At 31.3% G+C, this 27,328-nt stretch overlaps 1 protein-coding gene across 5 annotated transcripts in view; it reads right to left on the reverse strand.

The window, feature by feature from the left end:
- Nucleotides 1–230: 230 nt before the first annotated feature.
- The window catches only part of LOC103578535 (arrestin domain-containing protein 2), an 84,858-nt gene continuing 57,760 nt past the window's right edge, over nucleotides 231–27,328 (reverse strand). For 3 of the 5 annotated variants that reach the window (XM_008559666.3, XM_053736836.1, XM_053736837.1), the window contains 3 exons: nucleotides 15,491–15,637; nucleotides 9,386–9,607; nucleotides 231–881 (listed from right to left, as the gene is read on the reverse strand). In XM_008559666.3, coding sequence (XP_008557888.3) covers nucleotides 690–881; nucleotides 9,386–9,607; nucleotides 15,491–15,637 — 561 coding nt within the window. In that variant the 3' untranslated portion in view covers nucleotides 231–689. The remainder of the gene's footprint in view (nucleotides 882–9,385; nucleotides 9,608–15,490; nucleotides 15,638–27,328) is intronic. The other 2 variants (XR_008403303.1, XM_053736838.1) reach the window with 2 other exon arrangements.

Here is a 27,328-nt window from a genome sequence, read left to right on the forward strand (position 1 = left end):
ACAAGTTAAAGGCAAATTTCCGGATTGACAATATGATTGCAAATAGCTAATAACTTTTTTGTTGCTGATAAAAGGTAATGCAGTGTTTGTTGGTATTAATTTATTAAAATACATGAATCATTTAAATGTTGTTTTTGACTTATTTTTAATCGGTAGTGAAAATAACAAAAAAAAAAAAAAGAAATGAAATGTTTTATTCTTATCATATCAATCTCTAATAATTTCTTCAAAAGACTACATAATCGATATTTAAAAAGTTATAAATTTCTTCCAATCCAAGGTAATGCTGTGTAATATTATCACAAGGATAGTAACTTAATGGAATAAACTACAGAATAACAAACAAAAAAAGTAACTGACATAATGATATATTAATAACAACATACTAACCAATTTCTAACTTAAAAAAGAAAGTATGGGAGTTCATTTTTAGGGTAATTATTGTGTTGGTTATTTTGTCATGATGATAATATTACATGCTATCCCAATATTAATATGATTTTAAAGCATCAAATTGTAATATATATATTCTTTGGAAAATTTTTGTTCTGAAAACTGATGATGTTTTATTACATTTGATGATAGATAATGGTATAAATGAACACACAGTTTTATTTAAGTTTCATTAGACTAATACCTGTTAAAAAATATAGGTATGTTAATATTTAATAGGCCAGTATGGTGATAAATTATTCTTCGACTTCAAGAGCCTTGTCATCAAGCCAAGGCCTAAAAATTGGTAATGTAGAAGGATAATGAGCTCCTCTCTTCGATGAAGTACTAGAGACCAAGCCCCCCTCTTGTCGAAGTGGATAAGTTGCTAATATGATTGGTATTTGAAGTTTTATCTCTTTATCCAAACCTTTCGGACTTATAACAAACTGTAACAAAATGATACTTATATAGCTGATCGGTTGGATACATTTGAATTGTTTTCTTAACATTTATAGACAATACCCTGTTTATGCCTATAATTAATTAATAAAAATATTACATTATCTAAAATGCAACTAGAATACTTTTTTTTTTTGGGATTCAAGTAGTAGCTTCCTAGATAGCAAAATGACGTCTTAATGAGTTCTGAATGAGTTCCTATTTATGATTTTGACGTCTCATCAACATCTTCAAGAAGTCTTTAAGAAGTTCTCAAGATGTCAAATTAGCCACCTAGCGAGCTCAGTAAGATGTCTTTCAAAAGAGTTCTCAAAGAGTTTTTTTTTCTGACTTCGTAAATAAGACTTCACTATGAATTTACCATGACGTCTTTAAGGAGCTCCTAATTTTGACTTCATAAAGAAGTTAAAAAAAGAATACATTTAGACGTCAAAAAACTGATTTCTTATTTATGGAGTCTTCAAAAACTCTTAATTAAGAGTTCTTAAAAATGACATCTTTAAGGAGTCATCATAAGACTTCTTGAGGACTCATTCAAAAAGACATCGTAAAGCAGTCATTCCGACTTGAATGTTGTCTGGGCTTATAGAACCCAGTTTCTTCATCAATCAAATTATTATATTCAACGTACGTTATTTGTGTTCTCTAATGGGTATTGCGCGTTTGGAGCCCCGGATAAAATATCCCCGACAATATATCTCCGACAAACTATCCCCGGACAAAATATCCTAATGAAAAAATATCTCCTACATGAAATATCCTCAGACAAAATATCCTCGGAGTAAATATCCCTGTGCCAACACATTATTAACTTTTTTGGGAAATTTCTATATTTTTTACCATTATTCAACTCTTAATTTTTATTTCAACAGGAACATTATAAGTATTGGTCTAATTTTTAACTTCCCGCTAAGAAAACCGATAACTTTCACGAAATTCAGGAAGTTATTGTTTTCACCCCAATTTTCAAAAATCCAGTTTTCATCACATGTCGACGTTTTGAGGTCCTAGAAAACGATTCTGACTATTTTTAGAATAATGTTCAAGTGTGTCTGAGCGTGTGTGTGTGTGTGTGTTGTGTGTGTGATCGCTTTACAACTTTTTACTGATGAACCAATTTGGATGGTCAAAGTGGTAATCGAAAGAGCTTGTTGGCCATCAACTTTCCTGAGAATTTCAGATCATTTGATCAAGTAGACTCAAAAAAATTTGCAAATTATGAAAAAAAAAAATTTTTGAAATGAAACTTCTTTACGGAGGCAAAAATTGAACGATTTGAGGCGGAAAAGGGGAGGTAACGCCAGAGGAGAACCATTGAGTGAAAGTTTAAAATAGGTGAGAAGGGGAATTGCTTGTATAGCAAGCCTTATATATTCTAAAGAGTGGGGGGAGTTGACAAGAGTCGAGTAGAATAGACGAGTGTAGTGCGCATGCGTCGTAATTTAACCACGTTATTCATATATACATATACAATATTGGCTATTAGATCTTATCCGGTAGTATAGCTTCGGGAAAAAAAAATCTCTGAAAATCAAAATATGTATAACTAATTCTCTACTAAATGTAAAAATATATGCATATTAATTGAATGTAAAATTATAAGTATGCATTGTAAAATAAGTCACTAAAAAATATATGGTCAGTATTTAAAAATTTGTAAAGAATTTTTATGTGTACTTGAAAATATCTATAATTTTAAAAAACTAAATTGAAAAGTTAATAAAAAATTTCTATAAATAAGGATACACCTCCATATAAATTATTGAATAAAATTTAATTGGAATAAATAAAAACATAAAAAATTAAAAACAATTGTAATTATAAAGGTATAAAATCATTTCAATATATTTAAAATATTGTCTTTAATTGAATAAATGAATAAACGAAAGTATGTAATTTTGAAGAGAACTAAAAAATATTACTATAAAAAAACAAATTCTAAAAAGAAACATTCGCATAACTAAACATGTATATAAAAAAATTAAGTAAAAATGAACATCTTGATGAATAGAATATCTATAAAAAATTAATTGTTTTTGAACATCTCTATAAAATATAATATCAAATCAAATTAGATTATAGATATCATATTTTATAAAGATGTTCAAAAACAGTTCATTTTTAATAGAGATGTTCATTTTACATAATTTTTTTATATACATGTTTAGTTATGCAAATGTTTGTTTTTAAAATTTTTTTTTTTATAATCATTTTTTTTTGTTCTCTTTAAAATTACATACTTTCATGTATTCATTTATTCAATTAAAGAACATCTTTAAAATATATTAAAATGATTTCATTTTTTTGTAATTAGTTTTTTTAAATTATTTATATTTTATTTATTGAAATTAAATTTTATACAGTAATTTACATGGAGGTATATCTTTATTTATAGTAATTACTTTTTATCAACTTTTTAATTTAGTTCTTTTTAATTATAAATATTTTCAAATATGCACAAAAATTATTTACAGATTTGTAGATAGTGGCCATATTTTTTTTTTAGCGGTTTACAAATCTAAAGATTTTTTTGATTGGGGCTTTTTTTTTATTCCGTCATTTTACAATTCATATTTATAATTTTACATTTAATTAACATAAATATATTTTGAAATATTGAATTTTCATCTTACAATTTATTGTTTTGTAAATTTTTACATTTAGTAGAAAACTAGTTATACATAGTTTTACTTTCAGAGATTTCTTCTTTCCGGATGCTATACTATCCGACAAAATCTAGTGGCTAATATTGCATATATATTTATATTTGTATTAATTTATTTATTTATTTAGACCGACTTAATTATTAAATAAGTTTCACTTCTATTGTGACCTTATGTCTGTGAGGCTCACTCGTTTTTTTTTTTTTTTAGTTTTTTTTTTATTTTTCAGAAACGACTTGAACGATCGACTTCAAAATCTGATTAACTCTAGAACTTAATAGAATGCGTTGATCGAGAGAAAAATGGTGAAAAACGGTTTTTTCTAAATATTTTTGAAATGACTAGCCCGATCGATTTCAAATTTCAATCAGCTTCAGCATTCAATAAAACGCGCCAATTATTACCTCAAACGTTAAAAACAGTTAATTAGTTCAAAAGATATCGTCATTGAAACGTTTAAAAAATAATGTTTTATGTTATTTTTTCCTGATAAACCAAAATATAAAGTACTAAAATGTGTCTGAAATTATACCAACTCTTCCTCTTTATGGTCTCTTTCGATCATCATATAATGCCATCTAACTTGTTCTTTAGTTTAAATCATATTACCAACAAAAAATTGAAAAAACACAGTTTTTAACATTTTTCTCACATGTTTCATATATTATTGCTCTGACCTAAGTCAAAACTTATTCAAATCTTGATTTTGATCACTGACATTGATTTCTGCCTCAATACATTTATTACATTGAACATAATCGGGAATAAAAATTTAAAAACCGCTTATTCATTAATGATTTTCGATTCTTAAATTTTCAAAGTTTAGCATAAAACGTAACTTGTTAGAGCTTGGTAAGTTCACTAAAAAACAATTGCATATAATAGCATTTTCGAGCTCGAAGACCTCGGAAATATATTCACAGAAATAAGCTCAGTGAGCTCGAAAACAGCGGGAAGTTTTGGGGCTGGCTTGCAGGGCCAACCGAGGCCCAGATTTTTTTGTTTGGAAACGGTACAGCACTATTGCAAATGTTAAAGATTATATATTTTATAGTGACGCACACATATGACTCGTAAAAAAAATGCATATTTTTAAACATATTTTATAAAGTATAATACATGTGATACATTAAGTTATTTGCGAGACCTAATGTCTTGAAGACAAATTATTTTTGGGCAATAAATCTTGGGTCTTCTTGGCTAGTTTTTTACATATGTGTTGGAGATATGTTTCTCAGTGCTTACAATCAATATAATTTCCGTATATTTATTATTATTCATAATCTATAAGAGTTTTTGCACGATTCAAACACAAAGCGAAGAAGTTGTCCTTTACTACCAACTTGTCAAGGTTACGTGATTTCCTTACATTAAACTGAATATAATATTTTCATATTAAACGTTATGAAAAACATATTAATGTAAAGAAAGAACCCGTGAAAAATGAAACATATATGGCCATGCATGACTGTATATACTTCATGCATGGGCATATATGGCCATAATGGTATACCAACGTTTTTATAAAGTTATGCATGGCCATATATGAATCATGTAAGGACATGTATGGCGATACGGTTATGGATGACTATATACGAAGGCAGTTCAAAATAAAAATTATTTTTTTTTTGAGCCTTATGGTCTTAAAAGGAAGTCTTAGGTATTAGAAAAATCCTCTCAAAGGAGCAGACCGAAAGCTCAATCCAGCTGAGAGCTCAACGAATATTAATTTTTTCATTTGAATTACATGTAAAAAAAATTTGGAAAATCCAAAAGTGCACAATTCATAATGCTCATTTATTATGAAATAATAAAGGTTTGTTTTAGAAAACAAAGGCATAAAAAAGTATTTTCGAGCTCGAAGAGCTTGAAAATGTATCTACAACAATTTTTCAAGCTCCAGAAGCCCGAAATAGGCAGGAAGTTTTGGGGGTGGCCCGCAGGGTCAAGCGACAGACCGATTTTTTCTCAAATTTTCATGGTTTTTTTTATTTTACTCGCAAACCATTAACTTTACAACAAAATTGTGCACGACCTTTTTTTATAGAAAATTTGATTCCCTACAAAAAAAAAAGTTATTTAAGCTATTACCGTAGAGCTAGTAGTTCCCGAGATGAATTTAACTAAGCATCTCAAAATTTGAAAAATCACTGTTTCATTCAAGATTTCAGTACTTCTTTATAAAATTATGGCCGTAGAAACATATCATGTATAAGAATAAAATATGAAAATACATATTACACATTAATATGTAATTATAAAAGTTATGAAACAATTATCTTTGTACTCAGAGAGGTAGTAATTAAAAAGCTTCCGATGGTGAAACAAAGACACTTGGGTCGCGACAAGAAAAGATGGAAACAAGTATAGTAGGAGATAGTTTCGTATTACTGGACATATTTTTGATATATTTACTAGTATATATTATATATTTCTTCGGTCATAGTTTTATGAAGAAGTACTGAAATCTTAAATGAAACAGCGATTTTTCCAATTTTGAGATGTTTAATTAGATTTATCTCAGAAACTACTAGCTCTACTGTAATGGCTTAAGTAACTTTTTTTGTAGGAAATCAAAGTTCTATAAAAAAAGTCCTATATAATTTTGTTCTAAAGTTAGTGGTTTGCGAGTAAAATAAAAAAAAAAAACCATGAAATTTGAAAAAAAATAAACTTTAAAATTTTTTACTAGTGAGGCCGATTACAAAACGTTAATCAGCTGCAAACACTCTTAAAGGGAGGGATTCCTCTGTTACTCCCGCCCAATAGCGACTTAATATCTTTAATATCCGCGGAAAATTTACATCTTAATTAAACGGGAAAATTTCAAGTTCACTTAAAATTAAAATTAAAAGCTCATCTTTGGTAAGAATTTTTTTTTTACATGTTTAGAACATTATTCTGTCAATGGACCAGGAAGACAAAGTCGTTTCAAACGAAGTACCCTAATGGCCATATATAGCAATATATGAACATATGTGGTCATATGTAGACATACAGTTTTTTTAAATAAATATAACAGGGTACTGTTACCTTGGTCGTCTTTTTTAAGGGCGCCACTGAAAGTATTAAACGGTCTTCCAGAACCGGATTTTAATCGTTCAGGGTCGTTGTAAAATTATTTGTAAGAGAAGGAAGAGGAAGGATAATTTATAATCAGTAAACAATTTATTTAAAATAACAATTTTAACCTTTTGTATATTTTATAAACCTTTAATAATAAATTAAAAAGGAGAGCTGGGAGAATGAAAAAAGGAAAACGAGGAAATCGGCAGAAGGACTGTGAGAGAGAAAGAAGGAACGCCACGATTCATCGAGAACAACAGAGTATATCGAGGTACATAAATTATCGGCAGTGGCCATAATTTATTAATAATTAACTTGTAGTTAAAATTTAATAATTATTCGCGGGCAGTCGCCATTTCGGAGTTCGTTCACGAGGAGTAAGAGAAGTTCTCGGCAAAAGCCAGAATTCTTTTATCAATTAACCACGCGGTCCGTCGGATAAAATTCTCGGCAGAAAGGCCAGAATTTTAATCATTATTAATTATAAATTAAGAAAAATTTCTCGGCAGGAAGCCAGAAATTAAAATCGTTATTAAGTCATTGTTATATTATACATTAATCGATATTAATTAATAAGAAAAAAATTTACAATTAATAAGACTGAGAAAATTAACCCCGTAACTAAGTGCTGTGAAAAAGTGATAAGAAATTTTTATAATTAATTATTTAACTTTGAGTAAACGATTGATGTCAGTAAAATAAAAAAAATCTGGGCATCGGTTGACCCTGCAGGCCAGCCCCAAAACTTCCCGCTGTTTTCGAACTCAAAGAGCTTGAAAACATTAGTGTAGATATATTTTCGAGCTCGAAAATGCTATCACACGCAATTGTTTTTTTACGATCTTTTCAAGCTCTAACAAGTTACCTGTTATGCTGAAGTTTGAAAATTTAAGAATCGAAAATCATCAATGAAGCGGTTTTTAAAATTTAGTTCCTAATTATGTTCAGTAAAATAAGTGTATTGAGGCAGAAATCAATGTCAGGGATCAAAATCAAGATTTAAATAAGTTTTGACTCATGTAAGAAACAATAAAATATGAAATATCCGATAAAAAAATTAAAAACTACGTTTTATCGATTTTTTTGTTGATAATATGATTTAAACTAAAAACCAAGTTCGATGACATTATATGATCAAAAGAAACCATAAAAAAGATGCGTTGGTATGATATCAGGCACATTTTAGTACGTTATATTATGATTTATCCGGAAAAAATAACATAAAATGTTATTTTTTTAACTTTTCAATGCCGATATCTTTTGAACTAATCAATGGATTTTGATAGTTGACGTGGCAATCGGCGCGTTTTATTGAATTCTAGAGCTGATTAAAATTTGAAATCGATCGCGTCAGTCGTTTCGGAAATATTTACAAAAAACCGTTTTTCACCATTTCTTTCTCCCGCGATAACTCTCGAACGAATTATCCGATTTTGATGTTTGAGGTGGCAATCGACGCGTTTTATTGAATACTAGAGCTGATTAGATTTTGAAGTAGATCGTATAAGTCGTTTTTGAGAAATCAATAAAAAACTAAAAAAAAAAATTTTTTTTTTTTCGTAATTCGCAAATATTTTCAAGTCTATTCGATCAAATAATCTGAAATTTTTAGGAAAGTTGAAGGCCAACAAGCTCTTTCGATTGCCCTCTCAACCATCCAAATCGATTCATTAGTTCAAAAGTTACAAAGAGTTTACATACACACACACACACACACACACACACACACACACACACACACACACACACACACACACACACACACACATACACACACTCGGACATCATTCTAAAAATAGTCAGAATAGCTTCCTAGGACCTCAAAACGTCGACATCTGATGAAAACTCGATTTTCGAAAATCGGGGTGAAAACAATAACTTCCCGAAATTTTTGAAAATCGTCGATTTTCTTAGCGGGAAGTTAAAAAAGTAATTTAGTTTACGTGTATTTTAAATGGGAAATCTTAGAAATCAAATGGAAAGTACTTAAGATTGGAATTAAGAGCTCAAACTTGGCAGGAATTTTTGTTTTAGCATAAAAAACAATACTTTCCTTGATAAGCTACGAAAAAAATACTTTTGCCGGAAACGAAGCACCCTAATATATAGTCATACCAAGTCATGTAAAACCATAGCTAGCTATGTATGGGCATACATCGCTATACCAGGCCAATTTACATATATGCCCACTTATAGTCATATATGGCCATACACGGTCATGTATGATCATATATGGGCATATATGGCCAATCTTCATGTACGGTCATGTATGGAGCACATATATATGTCCATGTATGATTTATTTTTCACGGAAACACTAATAAATAAGCCTGATAATTTTTTTAAGTTGTCCGATACTTATTCTTCAAAAAATAAATAATTTAACAAACACGGGTGAGTCGAATTTTTTTAATATTAAACTTTTCAAAATATAGCATGAGCGCTCGAGGCGTGCACTTTCTCGGATTTTCCAAACTTTTTTTTTTTTTAATTTTAATTAATGATGATCCATATTTTATTACTTGAGAGATTTGTCGTAAAAATATTCTAAAGAATGAAATTTATAACTCCACGGATATTTTGTCCAAGGATATTGTGTCCGAGGACATTTTGTCTTGAGGATATATTGTCTGGGGATATTTTGTCTGGGGATCAAAAGACACCGAACCAAGTATATATTATTAGCACACTCGCTTCAAACTTACTCAATACATCACACCAGGTAATCACATTCGAATGCCCAATATTTTATCAATACTTACATAAACATGATAGAGTATATTAATCAAATGACATCCTCGAAGATTCGTCGGTGGTAAAGGCGGCACGTACATTTGTTCATTCAACCATTCTTCACCTTCACCTGGTCGTATTTTTCCTCGAGATACGCTAGCAAGTTCTCTAGTTTCACTGGCTAGAATTTTACCTCTGCATAAATATTGAATTGTTTCTGTCAATGACGCTTTAGTGGATTTCATTGTAACCTGAAAGTTTTGAAAGGCTGGGTTAAATATCTTGAACTATACTCGTACTTATTTATTGAATAAATTCGTTTTCATCTCCTTTCCCATGACATCATAGGAAATTTTACAATAGTCATTCTTGTAAATACAGTTAAAACGTAAAATTCACACATGACTTGAATTAACCATTTTTTTAAGTAAATCAGACAGAACATTTCTACGTATAAGATTTCATGCATTAATCACGTTGAGTGATGTTATAGAGTATATTTACTTCGTATGTATAATAAGTAGCCAAGTATTTTTTTATAGACGGAAAAACATCTGCAGGGGGTGAAATCGCCTATCAAAGTTTAGGTTCCAAAGAGGTGTTTTGCAAGTTTCGCATACTTGCAGTTTGAATAATCGAATGGGACCAATGGCATCATTTTTTGGATGGAAAATGACGAAAAGTGCCATTGGTGTAATAATAAATATCCAATGGATTTTAATGAAACCAATGGCGATTGAAAGAGGAAAAAAAAAAGTAGAAGATACGTCTTTTTGGGTTTTTCCAAAAAATCAAGTTTCGGGGGTGAATAACCCTAAATCCGTCTACATTGACCAACAAGAAAACATTAGTATTTTTATATTAGCTTTGGTTTTTATTTGTTGAGAATTATTGTTTCATACATTTTCAACAGTGAGGACATCATAATAATATTATTTTTTTATATTTTAATTACTTTTCGAGAAAAAAAAGAAAAGATACGTTTTGTTCCATAAATTTTTTTCAACAAGAATTCACAAATAATTTTTACAAAAATATTAGAATAAAAAGCATTTGACCATTTTGATGTTTATTAAATATTCTTCATTTTTTCATATGTAGATCTATTCAAGGTATGTTTTACACTCATGAAGTATATAAACAAAGTGCTGAAAACACAACAACTTTTTGCAGCACGAACAGCGGATTATTGCTAGATATATATTTTGTGGTCTAAAAATCGTCGTGTCAACTATTGTTCCAAATTTACCACTTGGTTCGTGTAAAACTAAAAGTAGTGGGGATGAAAGCTTTCCATCAGCGAATACAGATGGTTAAACTGTGTAACTATGTGTCGTAGAAGTAACAGATTGTACAAGACATTGTACCTGCTTTTATCCTTCATCAGCTAAAGTTCGCTCGGTATGCATTCCCAACTTAAAACCACTCTGATCTGAATTGTATACATTTGGTAATTTATAAATTTTAATTTTTTGTTTCATATTGAGAAATTTTTCAGCTTGCTCTTTTAATCATCTTTTATCTTCAGATGTTTTGGACGTGATAAACTTATTTACTTCCCGTGATACAATGTGATGTGCTCATTGAAATGATAGGATCCACTCTAAAAATGCTTTGAAATGGAAATCTTTGGCACCAACTTCTTTTTGAACTTTTAAGGCCCATCTTTTTCAATTGTAGTCATATATTATTAAGTCTGTATCTACAACCGCTTTGAAATTTACTAATGTATATTCACAAATTCTTGCTCATTTTTTTCTATCAATCCCTCCTTGATTTAAAGTATGATCCCACCGTCGTAATTGACACACAGATTACACTCTGTTAAATTTTTGTTTGATAATCTCTACATTTAAATTTCTTTCCTGCTACGCAAATAGTCACCGGTTCTAAATTTATATTCTGTGACGAGACGATCATCATTTTTGATTAAATTGGTTATTTAAACTATTCGCGTGGCTGTCCAGAGAAGCACTTCTCCTTGTTGCAGGTTATTCAAGGATCATTAGTCAGCTAGAGAGATATTCATATGAATATTTTCTCCAACGGAAGTCCCAATTGATGTGTTCACAGTCCTAGAGGGACTTAAATCGACTCGTCAATGAGCGACGTGCTATTAGTGTCCTCTCTTATCATCGGCTGATGAGTATACGCAGTTGGATCGCAGGAGCGATACCGTGCGAGCATATACGGTGTGTCCCTAAGGGGGGGGGGAAGAGCCAAAGCAATCAATTAAGCGATCAATAATCTGTATCAACGTCAGATCATAGATGGTACCAAAACCATAAATCACCTCGTGGAAAAGTAATGGGCCCACGAAACTTGCGGGGAGAGGAAAACTCCTTCTTCTCTGGGCCACCATTACAGTAAATGGTCTCCTTCCTTATCTGAATAGTAAAATCTAATTAAAATTGTGGAATCTTCGAAGATTACGTCTGGATTATATTTTTGGGCATTATAGCAGCTATTTTTTATTAAGTTGGAATTATTATTTCCGTGGGCTTAGTGCTCGTTTAATTAGTATTTTTTTAATAAAGTTATTCGTTATTTAGACCACGTCTTGAGGGGCTGATTTTACACTCGAAAATATATTCCTTATCTTTAAATGAGTATCGTAAAATTATTCCACCTGGTGAACCGGATCTTTTGAGATCAGTGGCGATACAGGTAAATCTTCTACGAAGCTCTTATTGTTTTGTTCCTGTAACGTTGGTAAAAAGTAAGTAACTGTCGACGTTGGAGGATAGTTGTTGGGTCCTCAGCCACTCCGAATCGTGGATTTCTTAGAGAAATAAGACGCAGTATCATTAATTTAAAAGTAACGTAACAAATAGTAAAATTGAGTTTAGTGAATTTTGTGGAGATTTATTGTAAGAAATAAATTTGTGAACGTGCAGTTGTCTTTTATCATTTCCACGTGGAAAATAAGTTGCACCGTTTCAATTCATAAGATAAATCTTCATTATTACTCGTGTATTCGTCAGAAAGTGTTTCTCGATTCATTAGTGCATTTGCCCACTTTTTGTCTTCCACTACTTCCATTATCCAATCTTCGAATGGTTCTTGAAAATGTAAAGAATTTTCTTCGATCATTTTAACTCTGGAGTATTCATTTATAGTAGTGAGTAGAATGTTTTGGAAACTTTCATTTATTTGTATGTTTTCATTATTTACACGTGATTTCGGAATGTTCGTGCCTTGAATGTTGTAAAGAGTAGTCTTATAACATTTATAGAATTGACTTTCAATTTTCTCAATACACAAAATGGAAGTTGTCGTATAATTTTGAGTTACTCACTTACAAAAAATTACAAGATTATAACACTCAGTCGTGAAGAATGAAGTACATCGCAGTAACTGAACTATTTTCAAAAATATGAGTTTATTCATAGAATGATGTTTTTGACGCTACAGACCCTGCGGGCCAGCCCTAAAACCCAGCTGTTTTTGAGCCCCTTAATTTCGAAAACATTGTTGTGGTTACATTTTCGAGCTCTTCGAGCTCGAAAATACTATTATATGCCATTGTTTTCGGAAAAAACCGTTTTTTAGCATTTCTTTCTCCCACGATATCTTACGAACGAATTAACCGATTGAGATGGTTGAGGCGGCGATCGACGCATTTTATTCAATTCCTGTGCTGATTAGAATTTAGAATTGATCGATCGAGCCATTTCTGAAAAATCAAAAAAAAACTGGAAAATAATTTTTTTTTTTTTTTTTTTTTTTTTTTCTATATCTTAGAGTCTCTTTGATCGATCGAGTTGAAATTTTCAAAAAAGTTGACGGCCAACAAACTCTTTCGATTGTCATCTCAAACATTTTAATCGGTCAGTTCATTAAAAAGATATTAAGAGTTTACATTCAAACACACACACACACACACACACCACACCACACACACACATACAGTCAGACACTCGGACATCCTTCTGAAAATAGTGAGAATAGCTTCCTAGGACCTCAAATCGTCGACACTTGATGAAAACTCGATTTTAGAAAATCGGGGTGAAACCAATAACTTCCCGAATTTTTGAAAATTAATAATTTTCTTAGCGGGAAGTTAAAAATAAATGTACCTTGAAATTAAGATATGTTAATATTTACAATACTTGATATCCTGATGCGAACAATCAATTCTGGAATTAAAAGTAAAAAGATTAGTAAAATATCAAAAAAATAATGGCCCTGAAGTTAGCCCACATCCGACATTTCTTAAATTAAAAAGTCCCTAACTTTAGAAAAAAAAATTTCTTTTGGAATTAGCAAAAATACTCGTATTTATTTTCCGGAATTTAGTCAATTATTTTTTTAGTTTAGTAAAAAAATACTTATCTTCATTATAATTCAAAAATTAAATTTTAAATCATTTACTTCTAGATTTTAAATTGATGCGGAAATAAAAAGCTTGCTCTGTTTATTTACCAGACAGCATTCAAGTCGGAATGACTGCTTTACGACGTCTTTTTGAAGGCGTCCTCAAGGAGTCTTATGATGACTTCTTAAAGGTGTCATTTTTAAGAAAATTAAGAGTTCTTGAAGACCATAAATAAGACGTCAGTTTTTTGACGTCTAAATGTATTCTTTTTTTAACTTCTTTATGGAGTCAAAATTAGGAGCTCCTTAAAGATGTCGTGGTAAATTCATACTGAAGTCTTATTTACGAAGTCAGAAAAAATAACTCTTTGAGAAATCTTTTTAAAGATGTCTTACTGAGTTCGCAAGGTGGCTCATTCGACATCTTGAGAACTTCTTAAAGACTTCTTTAGGATGTTAATGAGAAGTCCTAATCATAAATAGGAACTCATTCAGAACTCATCAAGACGTCATTTTGCTATCTGGGTATACATAGGCTCTTATGACGGACAAGCTTCCGTCATGACTTATTAGATTTTTTTTTATTGTTGACATCCTAAGTTTAAGAAATAAAAAAGCCGTACCCTAAACTTGAATATTTTTAGAATATTATAAGATTTTAACAATATAATGTTACCGTTGTAGTTATTGAAATAATTAAAGTTGAACTTTATTTTTTAATCTCGTCCATGGACAGAGTTACATATTATTGAGGGTTTGGCAACATCGTGGAAGCAGCTGAGAGAAGAAACAAAGATAGAAATATAGTAAGAAGAAAGGCAAGATTAGAAATAAATTTTTCCCGCTTTAATTTGAATATCGATATTTAAGAAGTCCCTGATTAAAAAAATTATTTGGAATAATTTAAAAATAATTTGAAATGATTTAAAACAATTTGAATCGACTAATATACAGATATACACTTAACATGGAGCAAATCATTTTCTTTCATCAGGCTTTAGAACGCGCTGTTGCCACATCATTTTATAAAACCATATAAGTCAAAAATAACCAAGTCATTTCATTTCTTTCTTTCACTAAATAACTAATAATTATGAATTTATGAATTCTTTATGTTATTGTAAATTAAAATAATAAATTTTCATAACTATTAGGAAAATTTAGAATACTAAAAAATTCAAATACTACTTTGACTCATTAGTTTCGATCGAATCTCCTTAAAATTTTAATATTTTTCAGCTGGTGAAAAAGTTTACATTTTATATGTTTTAAAAGTTACAATATTCAGTCGTTCGGATGTATCTTATTAACGCACGCAGGAAATTATTTAGGAAAAAACAATTTTACAAGTTTGGTACTTTTATGTGAGGACATTTGGCCAAGAATGAAATTTTTACTAAGTTGTTGGTATGAATGGCATTTCATATTCATGCTGTCGAGTACGATATTTTACAGTCTGCATAGTAAGAATTTTGATGCACAATAGATGCCCTTATAGTACAACAAAGGTTTTGAATAAATTTTAATAAGAAAATTCCTGCGTATAATAACAAGTTACTGTTCAAATTCTTGAAATTTTTAAGATAGCTCTTCGTCTTTTAGAAATAACTTACTCATTAACAAATAGAACAAAATAACCTCGTGTAAAATGAGTATTATACCCATGGCTTTTATTACGAATTTGTGATAAATGTAATAATTGTTACCAAATCGATTATAATTTCATTATAAATATAGAATATCGAGTAAGGATTTTTTAATAATTATAACATAGCTGTATTATTCCCTCATAATAAGTTTTTAGACGGTACACATACCTTGCTTCGATTGCTAACAGTTGCTGAAATTCCAATCGTTTCTCCAGGTACGTAACCACCACGGTCAAGGCTTACTCTGCAGAATATTGGTCCACTTGATACACAAGAAACTCCAACACGTTGTTCTACTTCTAATCGAGCTGGTTGCTAGATATAACAGACACATACACAAAATAATACATATGAGTCACTTTAAAATGATGTCTATGGTATACTAAATGCATTCAATATGATTTTTATAAAAAAATGGCTAACGATTACGCTGTAATAGAGTAAGAGCCGAGTGCTCCCGGACGTTACTTATTTTCTAAAGGACAAAATGTGGAGCTTCAAGTAGTGTTTATATGTGGACCGAATGGCAGCATACCTGCTAAGATGGTTCTTGGCCAATTCTCAGACACCAGGTGAGAAAGGTATCTGAAAATAGGGCTAACTTTACTTGAATTCTAATGGTTGATTTTTATACATGTTCAATAAAATATTATAACAAATTGAAATTGAGCATTTTCAAACACTTTCCGTCGGCCATAACTTTCGCCAGACGCTTTAAAGCTCTTAAAAAAATACCACAACTTTACTTATTTTCTGACGTCTAGTTTTTATATATGTTATTTAAGGGACTATTCTAAATATTTGTTCAGCCAAACCAATCGTAAGGGCGAAAAATCCCCCAGACACTAAAAACAATCAACCGTGAGTATGAGCGCGATGGTGCTATGCTCGTGCTTTGGAGCGAGTGAGATATCTATGCGAAGTGATTTCTCCTTTTAAATCCACAGTCTGCAACAGTCTACTATATATGTGTAATAAGAATATTGTAATGACGCTAACAACAATGATCAGGACGATTGAGAGACAAGACTTAAAAAAATTAAATCCATTTTTCTGTATATAGGGCAGTCCACGCTAAATCGGACAGTTTCAAAAATTGTTGTTTTCGATTTTCTTAATTTTCTGGTATTTTTTAGAACCCCTCAAAAAAAGCTTCCTGGTAAATTTTGAGATTTTTTTGATCAATGGTTCAAAAAATATATATCTTAAAAAAAGCCGCTCTTTTTATAGTTTTGTGATCATAAATTTCGTAATAATGGTCGAAATTTGTTGTATTTTTTTTTCAGAATTTTCGTTTTTTGATGGCCTTTACAGAAAAAAATATGAAACAAATATTTGAAGTGTTTTTAATCGAGATATTTAGATTTTAAAATTTGAATCGTGTTTTTAAAACTGTGTGTATCCTTCGATTTTCATGAAAATTTTCTATCTTAAAAGTCTATCCATCCTACAACTTTTAAACCCGATCCGGTATACCACTAAGTGGGCCTTCCATAGTTACAATTTTTTTTCGATTCTTGAAAATTGAAAAAATTTTTTTTCTCTATAAATTATTATCAGTACCGATTCTTGACACATTTTTTTTTTTACACATTATAAATTGATCTCGATAGTTTTTAATTCTGAATAGGGATTCAAAAGCAGTAAGTAAAAGTAAGTGCTGTTTATGAGCAATTATAACAAATGCTATTATTTATTTAGAAACAACTATTTCAAAGCAAAAGAAACGTTAGATTTGCCATACAATACAGGTAAGACCATTAGAGGAACTCAAAAATTTCATATCGCCGTTTTCATATCGTTCTAATTAGCAAATCGTCTAACTCTATTGTAGGAAATCCTTCCTTTATGCGAAAAAAAATTAATTTAAAAATTTTTTTTTCATCTTAAAATCAATTCAATATCTAGTATATGTATTAGGGGAGCATTGGGTCGTCCCGGTCAGCCGGTCACACCGGTCACCTAAATTTTGAAAAGTCTATCATATAATAGATTTTGAATTTAATTGTATTGTATACTCTCATTCAATTGAAAGTAATTAAAAAGCCCTAACGTTAAAGATGAATTACTTATTAATAATAATTAATAAATATAAATTTGATCTAAAAATCAAGCACATTATCGTAAGGTTTTTTATACTTTTTACAAGAAGAAAAGAGATTATAATTGATGTCTATATAATCTACAGACATTTCTCAATTTTTTTAAATTTTTATATAAGTATAATTATCAATATTTTTTTTTTTTTTTAATTCAGTTTATTTTTTCAAAACTTAACTGGGGTCGTACCAGGCAAAATTATGGGGTCATAACAGTCAATTCATTCGCTTATTTTTCGACTGACCATTCGTGTGTTTACTTAATAAAAATATTAACCAATATTCTATTTAATAAGTAATTAATTAATTAAGAAAAGGTATAACGTATGCTATGCTGAAATTTCGCGACGGAGACGCGAAATAGCCCAATATAGCGTATGAGGTCACCCACGCGTAATATCAAATAATAATAAATAATAAATAATAATAAACGATATTAAATGACAATAAATATCGAGATCAAATTGAAATAAAATAAAAATATTTAAACAATGATTAAATTATAAATAATAAATACTTATCGTGCCTGGACCAGCTCCTCAGGCTGGGTTAGTGCACGCAGGCGTCAGACCGTTTACTTAAAACGGACAAAATTAATTCAGGGGGAATTTACGAAGGAAGATCCGAGGAAGTGACTTGTAACGAAGCGGATAACACTCGAAAGAAATAAAATAAATAATGAAAAAGAAAAATAGTAAATATATAATAAATAATTACATACAAATAATAAACAATATCAGAAAGATGAAATTAAGCAGTAGGAAAAGATCCAGGGAAAATAAATATTAAATTTTCCCCGACAGCTGTTGGTTTCCGAGTTTTAATTTATATAAACAATATAAAAATCATAATTTTACACAATATTTAATTCGGTTAAATCAATAACAATGATAATACCTGGTAATTGTCAAAAAAAAAGGAGATAATATAATTGCTAAATATTCTCAATTTTAATATTAAATAAAAGAAACAAATTATTTCCTCTGAATATATCTAATTAATAAATAATAACAATCTTTTGACTTTATTTGATCTCTCAACACGTTTGAGAGAGAGAAAGATACGGAATTTTTCCTTACTCACACTCAAAATAATAAATTCCTCGGTATTACGAATTTATAAATTTTAAAATAAGAAGTTAAATTATAATTTCAAAATAAAAATCTCATTAATAATTTTTGACTGCTGGGTTACGCATAAATAAATAAATCAAAAATAAATTACTAAGTTACTTTAGTAACACAAATAATAATTAATAATATCGTACAGATATTATAAATAAAAATAATAATTACAATAATTCGGGAATTTTTCACCCGAGCGATGATATCAGTACTTGAGGAATTTACTCAAGTACTGTATGCGCTCTATAGATATATATACTATAGGTATATATATATATGTATACCGGCAACGCTTCACCACGTTGCATTCAACTCATATATACATAAATATGCGCAAAATATATCAGAATATATCCACCAATAATAAACAACAATAAAAATTAATGATAATTATTTATAATAGAAATCATGTATCATCCAGTATCTATTATCAATAAATTAATTTACCTCGCCGCGGCGACCAACAATTACCGGGGGAGGTTATCACGTGAAAAATATATGCCGTGAAAGAAATTCAAAGTACTTACTCAAAATTTATGATCTCCAATAACAACAAAATAGGATGGATTGACCAATACTTAACAAATTCAACCGGTGAACTTAAATAATTATCTTTATTTCTTTATCAATAACTGATCAATGCACAATTATACAAATAGTGAAAATTAGCGTCTATGCACAATGCCAGTCCGTATCTTTCTGAATTAATTACCCTTTTCTCCACCTGTTGGTCGTCGCGCACGTGGCACCACCGTCGCCCTTGATTACTATTATAATTATTTCTATTAGCCCTGGGCCTAATTTTAAATTAAAATATAAATTATAAAAACACTTTCTAAACATCTGAATGATACATGAGTAAGTAATTAAATATATGAACTATTGAGTTATAACTTATTCCTATTTTTATCTTTTCCAATACTGAAATGATAATTATTTAAAATTTATCAAATTGACGTCGGAATTATAGCCGAGGTATCGATTTACCGTTACCCGGCGGTCAATATTTTCAACTAAACTGACATCCTTAGTCGGATGACAAGTTTAAATAAAATAATACATTAAACAAATGTTGGGACACAATGTTACACTAGATTATGCATTCCAACTATTCCAAAATCATAAACAAAAACTTAAATTTTACAAAAATCAATTATTTGTATTTTTAAATCATAAATTAAAATCTATTTACACATGTACTCTCTCATACTCAGCGCGCATGCGCTAGCACCGTGCACGGACCGCTGTCTCCATCGGCGAAATGGCGGAATGCTCGCGCAACGACTCAAATTCAAATATGAAATTAAAATATTCAACTTACAACTAAATAAAAATTAAATAATTTGAATCGTTACGTGACAAAGCTTTTTTAAAATTTAAGCTAAAAATGTTTTTGTTCATCATAGTGTTCAGTCACGAGCTTGATTAGTTTGAATTGATTAGTTTGAATCAAGCTTCGTGCATTTCCGCTCGGTTCGGGAGTTGCCGAGCTCGCTACTGACTGAAGGTCAGAATAGTGCGGGGTCACTCGCTATTTGGACCCGGCACATACAATTTCTAACTCAGGATCGTGTCAAGACGTCCTGAGAACCCGCTACAAGCTGACCAATCACAAAATTCATTTTATATTGATCAGCCTATGAGAGAGCTCGCTATTAATTGCTACCTGTTAGCGCGCTTTTACGACTCAACAACGCTACCATTTTTTATTTTTTCTACAACTATCTGTCTAACCGCTTCGCTCAGACGTTTCTACAACGTGTCTTTGCTACGTGCAACCTCGTGCTTGAACCGCTTCGCTTATTAACTTGTGTGAAACTAAACTAAATCGCTACGCTAAATTATCCTCAATATTTAGACAGTATATCAAGGCTGCTCTTTATTGAGAATAACTAAATTGTTCTTTCACTAATAATTAATTTTTAATTAATTATTGCTGACTTAACCGCTACTGACCACGTGTCAATTTATACGTGAATAAAATAACTGTGAGTTGCATTCGCTATCGCGTAAAAATTATCTAGTCGCATTCGCTATTAATCATAATTCTCATAATTTTTAAAGTGTAAATAAGTGTAAATAAATCTATAATTTATTTTGTGATAAAATCTGTGTAATTATTAATTGTTTAAGTAACGTCGCCTAAACCAGATCCAATTAGTTTATTCGCTCATTTTACACATAGGAATTTTCTTCTATAACAGCGTAACATTTTTGTTACAATATTAATGAACAACTAAATAAATTATAGATGCCTAGTTAAATGTTGTTGATTATTAATTTTACATTTTTTTTCTTACTTCTTAAGTTTCAGTTGACAAAATAAATTTTTAATTTCATGAAATTTCAGCAATACGACTTTGGATTCTTAATTTCTAACTTAAAATTAATAGTGACCGTGATAACCCGCTAAATTACCGGGACAAGCCGACACGTTGGGTCACCTCGATCAAACTTACAATTTCTTTAATTCATCAAATATTTCTATTTACTCTTATACTTTCATTTTTAAGTATGCGCTTTTGGTTCGCTAGATTTCATAAAATAAGATAATGCCCGTATTATGATCTAATAAAGGTAATTCGAAAAATTTTGAAGGTTTATTTCTTAGGTGACCGGGGCAACCCCACGCTCCCTTATATTTTTGTCTTGGTTACTCACATATTATTTTTTCTGGACTACTATTATCCGAAAATTGCACTGAATCGCTTACTAAAAATACTAAGTTAGAAAATTTGCTAATTAGAACATCGATATAGTTATTTAAAAAAAGCGATAGAGCTTCTGGAATTGATTTATCCAGTCGTTTTTGAGTAATTTCAGAAAAACTAAAAAAATTTTTTTTTAATTCTACACGGAAAAAACGACTCTGTCAAAATTACAGGAAAAACGGTTAAATTTACAGATTTACTGCCTTCAACCTAAAAATGTCAATTTTACAAAGTTGAAAATTTTATTTTCACATTGTGGAAACTGTCAATCTGAAACTTTCAATTTGACAGTTTTTCGATGCAATAATTACATTTGAAAAATGCCAAATTGACTTAAAAAAAAAAAATGTGAATTTATATTAGAGCAATAATTGAAATTGTTTTTTATAAGTGAAAATTTTACATTTCGTAAGATAAAAACAATACACAAAAAAATATTCTAAAAATTGAAGTTTTAACTAAAAAAAGTAGATATGCATGTAAAATAATTGTTCAAATCTGCAGACCATAGTATAATAATATATGCTCTATTCCCAAAAATAGGAGTACAGTTAGCGGACCTCCGTTTCGCTTACAAATAAATACCTTATCCTAGTCTTGCCACTAATACAAAATTCCTTAACATCTATACCCTACACAACTACTAACTGACTATTACGTACTACACCCTTCATACTTCGGCGGGAAAAGAAAAACCACTTGGCAAAAGAAAAACTGCTTTCTACATACTCACTCGCATACCTCCATCCATCATACCCATACCATGACCTCCGTTTCCGCTGCACCATCTTACACCTCCCTCCTACACCTCCCCCACCCTTCTCAAACTTTCTATTCTTTTCAACCATTCCTCCCCCTGACCCTCCTCCCTCAACACCTCCTTCCTCATCTCCTGCCATCCCTTTTCCGTCCCAAAACCAAAGCACACCTCCCGCACATGCTCCCGACTTTCCTCCCCTCCATCACAAATACAACACCTCCTCTTATTCCTACTCTCCCAATATCTTCCTCCCCTAAGCTCGTCTCCTACCTATCGAACTTTCTTAGAATTTCTGCGCTTAAAAATATCGAACAAGTTCTCAAAATATCAAACTTTTTCAGAACTTTTTTCATGATAATCACTCAAAAAGTTTCGAACTATTCTGAGATGAAAATTGTTACATTCTGGCTTATCTATGAATTAGACAGAATAATTTTAAATTGACCAGGTTGACGTCGTTAGGGTGTCAATAGACCCCAGGTGCGTCAGCTGTTGTCCTTTCTTTATTTTATGCGAAAATGTTTTGATGACTTACCATGATGGAGATTATGGGCCCCATAAGTCGGCTCAAATAATCCCTTTCTTACGTAGTTTTTTCTCCTCCGCCGGTGCGTACTCGTCCTTGCCGGTGGCCTTGAAATAGGCCTCAGAATAATACCCGTAACGAGGGTCGTGGAAAGGGATGCTCCCACTAGGCGGACGGGCGGATGGAACGTCCACTGGAATCAGCTGCCAACCCTCACTGATACCAGTCCAGAAGACTGTGTCCTCCCTTGATGCTTCCTCTGGACAAGACGAGCCTGAAGGGCCCAGTTCCTCTTTAAGGGCGAGTGACTCCAGCTGCTGAATAATACCACCAGAACCCGACGGGTCACGAACTTCACTCGACGCGATACCAGAACTTGGTAACTTATTAGCCGGTTTTGGAATGACCAACGTTACCGGATCGAGGAGGACTTCCTCGGCAACGATCTCTAGGCGGGAACGTTGGTGAACTGAACGACCGAGATCCTCGTGGATCGTTCGAATGATCCGGCGGAACTGGGCCTTTTTGCCTGACCTTCGGCTTCTCGGCATGAATTTTTGGGATGCGGAAGGGAAGTGCTTAGGCTGCCGGTATCAGCGCCCAAAACAGATGAGAGTATTAGGCTGCCGGTAGCAGCGCCCAATATGAGGTATGAGATTATTAGGCTGCCGGTGACAGCGCCCAAAGTTACAATAAGGAGTGCGTATTTGGTAAAGTACGGATATATATTTTTGCCTTAAAGTCCGAGTGACAGGATCAAGCCAGCAGTTTTATGTAGAGTTCTTAGCTCTACTAGATCTTGTGATCGACTGCCTTGATTCTGTCCCTCCTTGGTATTATACATTATCAAAAGTGTTAACGTTGCATCTCAGGTTTCCTATGAGAGAATCGTCGTGGCCCGGGTCTCATGCGTCGTCATCTGTTTAGACTATCCGCGAGCCACGGCGACTCTCTTATCGCAAGAGATTTCCGTTACATTGTTGGTGATGAATAAAATAATATCGCCAACAATGTAACGATTTATTAATTTATTATTTAATTATAATTCTAAGAAGTGTCGAACCGTTTATTCGCCCACCGTGGCGAATAAATAATTCGAGACTTCAAAAAAAAAATTTCCAAAAAAATTTTATTTAAATTTAATTAGAGCCAGAACGTAACAAAATTATCGAGAATATTCTGAAAATATTGAATTTTTCCACAACTGCTACAATTTATCGAAAAAGTTCTAGAAATTGTGAACTTTTTTAGAAATCTTTCACTTAATTTGTAGGGGACTATTTTTTCCTCGGGCGTCTATTTTCCTCCTTCTCTCAAAAGTTTGTTTATGCCAAAAAATTCAGGGGTACAATTTTGTCCTAGAGACTCCCCCTCCACAAAAAAAATTTTTTTATGCAAAAATTTTGGGGAGTACCATTGTGCCTCTAATTTTTTGAGGCATCTAAAAATTTCGGGGGACCATTTCACCCCGATGGCACTTTCCCTTCCCCCAAATCCTCCTCCCACTTTTCATGTTACAAATTTTTGAGGCACTTTTTTGTCCCTCAGGGACAGTTTTGCCCTGGTGACACCTTCTCCCTCTCCCCAACTTCTTTAATAAAAAAAATTTGGGGGTACCATTTTGACCCTAGGAGTCTATTTTACCCTAGTGGGCCATTGTGCCCCCCTCCCACACCCCACTTTTCATCCTGAAAATTTTGGGGGCCTATTTTACCCTCAAACTTTCAAAGGCATGTAACATTTTAGTTTGTAATGCTATTTGTATTGTCTTACAAAAGTTCGAAAAAAAGTTCGGTTTTGTTACAAATTTCGAAGTTTGACATGTCAAACTTTTTTCGAACTTTTTTTTTTACACGGGTTATGCATTTCCTATTAAAATACAATGTTGTCACGTGTATTTTATTGTGAACAAAGTAACCTGTAAATTTCACAGCTATTTTATATTTTAAAAGTATTACTTTTATTATTTATGATGTTTCAATCGTGCCTGTACAGCCTATAATTATAACTGATAATGTCATAGTAACAGCGATTACAATTATGATCTCATACTAATTAAATTTTCAATACTTTATTTACGTGAAAGTTAGTTTGGTACATTATCTATATAATGTTATATCAAATCAACTGTCTGAAGTTCTCTATCGAAAATAATCGTTGTCTTTTTTTACTCTCACTTTTAGAATACGAGTCTAAATTCATATCATGACTATATACTAACAAGATATGTATGTATAAAACTATTTTTGATATCGATTAATTGAAAATTCTACTTTCCATTTCGGCTGCCGAATGGTCTTTTTTTTCTTGCATATTATAAATTAATTCCGATATTTTTTTGTTCTGAGTAGAGATTTAAAAGCAATAAGTAAAAGTTAATGCTATTTGTGAGCAGTTATAATAAATGTTTTTATTAATTAAGAAGCAATTTTTTCGAAGCAAAAGAAACGTTAGATTTGCTATACAATACAGCTGACCATAACCAGAGCTTGAAAATTCCATATAATTATTCGAAAAAGCGACGAAATTGTATTACAAACGTTTTTAATTATTTTTGTGTTCTTGCGAAAATTGTACATTAACGATTGCATTATGAACCAGAGTACTCCCTAGTAAATATAGCTCCGTCGCTATTTCAAATAATTATATGGAATTTTCGAGCTCCAGTAATGGTCTTAGCTATGTTGTATAGCAAATCTAATATTTCTTTTGCTTCGAAATAGTTACTTCTTAATAAATAACAACATTTATGATAACTGCTCTCAAATAGCATTAACTTTTACTTACGGCTTTTAAATCCCTACTCAGAACAAAAAAAAACCGGAATCAGCTTATGATATGCAAGAAAAACAAGTGTACAGTGTCGAAAGTCGGCACTGATAATAATTTATAGGAAAAAAAAAAAGTTTTTTAATTTTCAAAAATCGAAAAAATGTAGTAATTATGGAAGGCCCACTACTGGACCGGGTTTGAAAGTTGCAGAATGGGTGGAAGTTTAAGATAGAAAATTTTCCAGAAAATCGGAAGATACAACTTTTTTTAAAAACACGGTTGAAAACTTAAAATTCAAAAATCTCGATTAAAAACATTTCGTATATTTATTTTGTATTTCTTACTGTAACGGTCATCTAAGAACAAAAATTTTGAAAAAAAACCATTGAATTTCGACCATTATAACGAAAGTTATGATCAAAAAACCATAAAAAAGCGGTTTTTTTTTTTAAATTCGATATTTTTCGAACCATTGATCAAAAAAATCTCAAAATTTACCAGAAAGGCTATTTTGATGAGTACTAAAAAACACTAAAAAATTAAGAAGATCGGCAAAATCAATTTTTAAAACCGTGCGATTTGGCGTGGAGTGCCCCATATATTGGAATTTTCCAGAATGTTATTTAATTTCCAGAACATTGCAAAACATTGTAGACTGATTAGAATCATTCTTATGATACTTGAATCAACCAAGTATAATTTGGAGCTTTCCGAATAATTCTCTAAAATTTCGGCACAATCTAGAAAATTTTAGACTAATTAGAATTAAGTTGAAGTGATTTCAATCAACTTAGTTCGATGTGGAACATTCCAGATGTGTTTCGAAATTTTTAGTACAAGTAAGATGATTCTAGACTGATTAGAATTAATTTTAAGTGATTTAATTTGACTGAGTTCAATTTGGAGCATTCCAGGTGCATCTCGAAATTTCGAGACTGTCTAGAACATTGTAGAATAATTAGAATTAATTTCAAGTGATTTAATTCAACTGATTCCAATCTGAAGCATTCCAGATGCATCGCGAAATTTTTAGAACAATCCGGAGCATTCTAGATCAATTAGAATTATTTTAAAGTAATTCAAATCAAATTAGTTCATTTTGGAGCACTCCAGATGTGTCTAGAAATTTTTAGAACAATCGAGAACGTTCTAAATTAATTAGAATTAATTTTAAGTAATTTAGAAAATGAAGTTCTATTTTAGAACTGAAATTTTAAGATTATTCCCGAAATGTCTAGATAATTCTTGAAATTTCTAAATAATCCAGAACATTTTCAACCAATCATAGACCCATCTTCAAAGGTCACTTTCTTTCAGCCCCCATAGATATCTTTTACACCCTTATAGTGATCAACTTGTAACCACCCTCTTGCACCGTGGGAGACTCGTGACTACTACCATATACAAACACTATTCGTTTGCGATGTTTAGTTTTGGCTGCAAATCGTACTATAGGCACAAACACCTCCTCTTTTATATTATATATAAGATTAACATTATTATAATTTTATCGATATATAATAACAACTATCGTAATTAGTAACGAACGTGCGGCATATGATTATAATATCGAAAAAATTAATGTATCAGGGCCGACGTTCATTGCTTTTACTAGGGTTATTGCTTCACCTTTACAGGTACACGCGCGTTACGACGCCTCAATTTGCCCCTCCAGACGAAGCCTTTAGTCAAAAATTATAATTGTGATCAAGGGTAAACGTTCACTGGAAGTGAGATCACTGAACTTGGCTCATTGACATGTTGTGTCTAACAATTTCTCCATCTTAGTAAACAAAGAGACTCTGGATGAAGAGGGCTTAAGAATGTCCACCTATGGTATCAGTTCCCTATACCGGTCGACAGACCACTTCGAGATAAAATATTTAGCCGTGGTCTCACTTTAGTACCTCAAAAAATGTCCATTCTGTTTATATCACTTTCAAGTTGTGAATTTTGCTTCCACTCATCCACTAGTCTCGTCTCTGAGCGATAAACTATTTTCTCGAGTTTTCGA

Source organism: Microplitis demolitor, chromosome 2, assembly GCF_026212275.2.
Source record: "Microplitis demolitor isolate Queensland-Clemson2020A chromosome 2, iyMicDemo2.1a, whole genome shotgun sequence".
NCBI lineage: Eukaryota > Metazoa > Arthropoda > Insecta > Hymenoptera > Braconidae > Microplitis > Microplitis demolitor.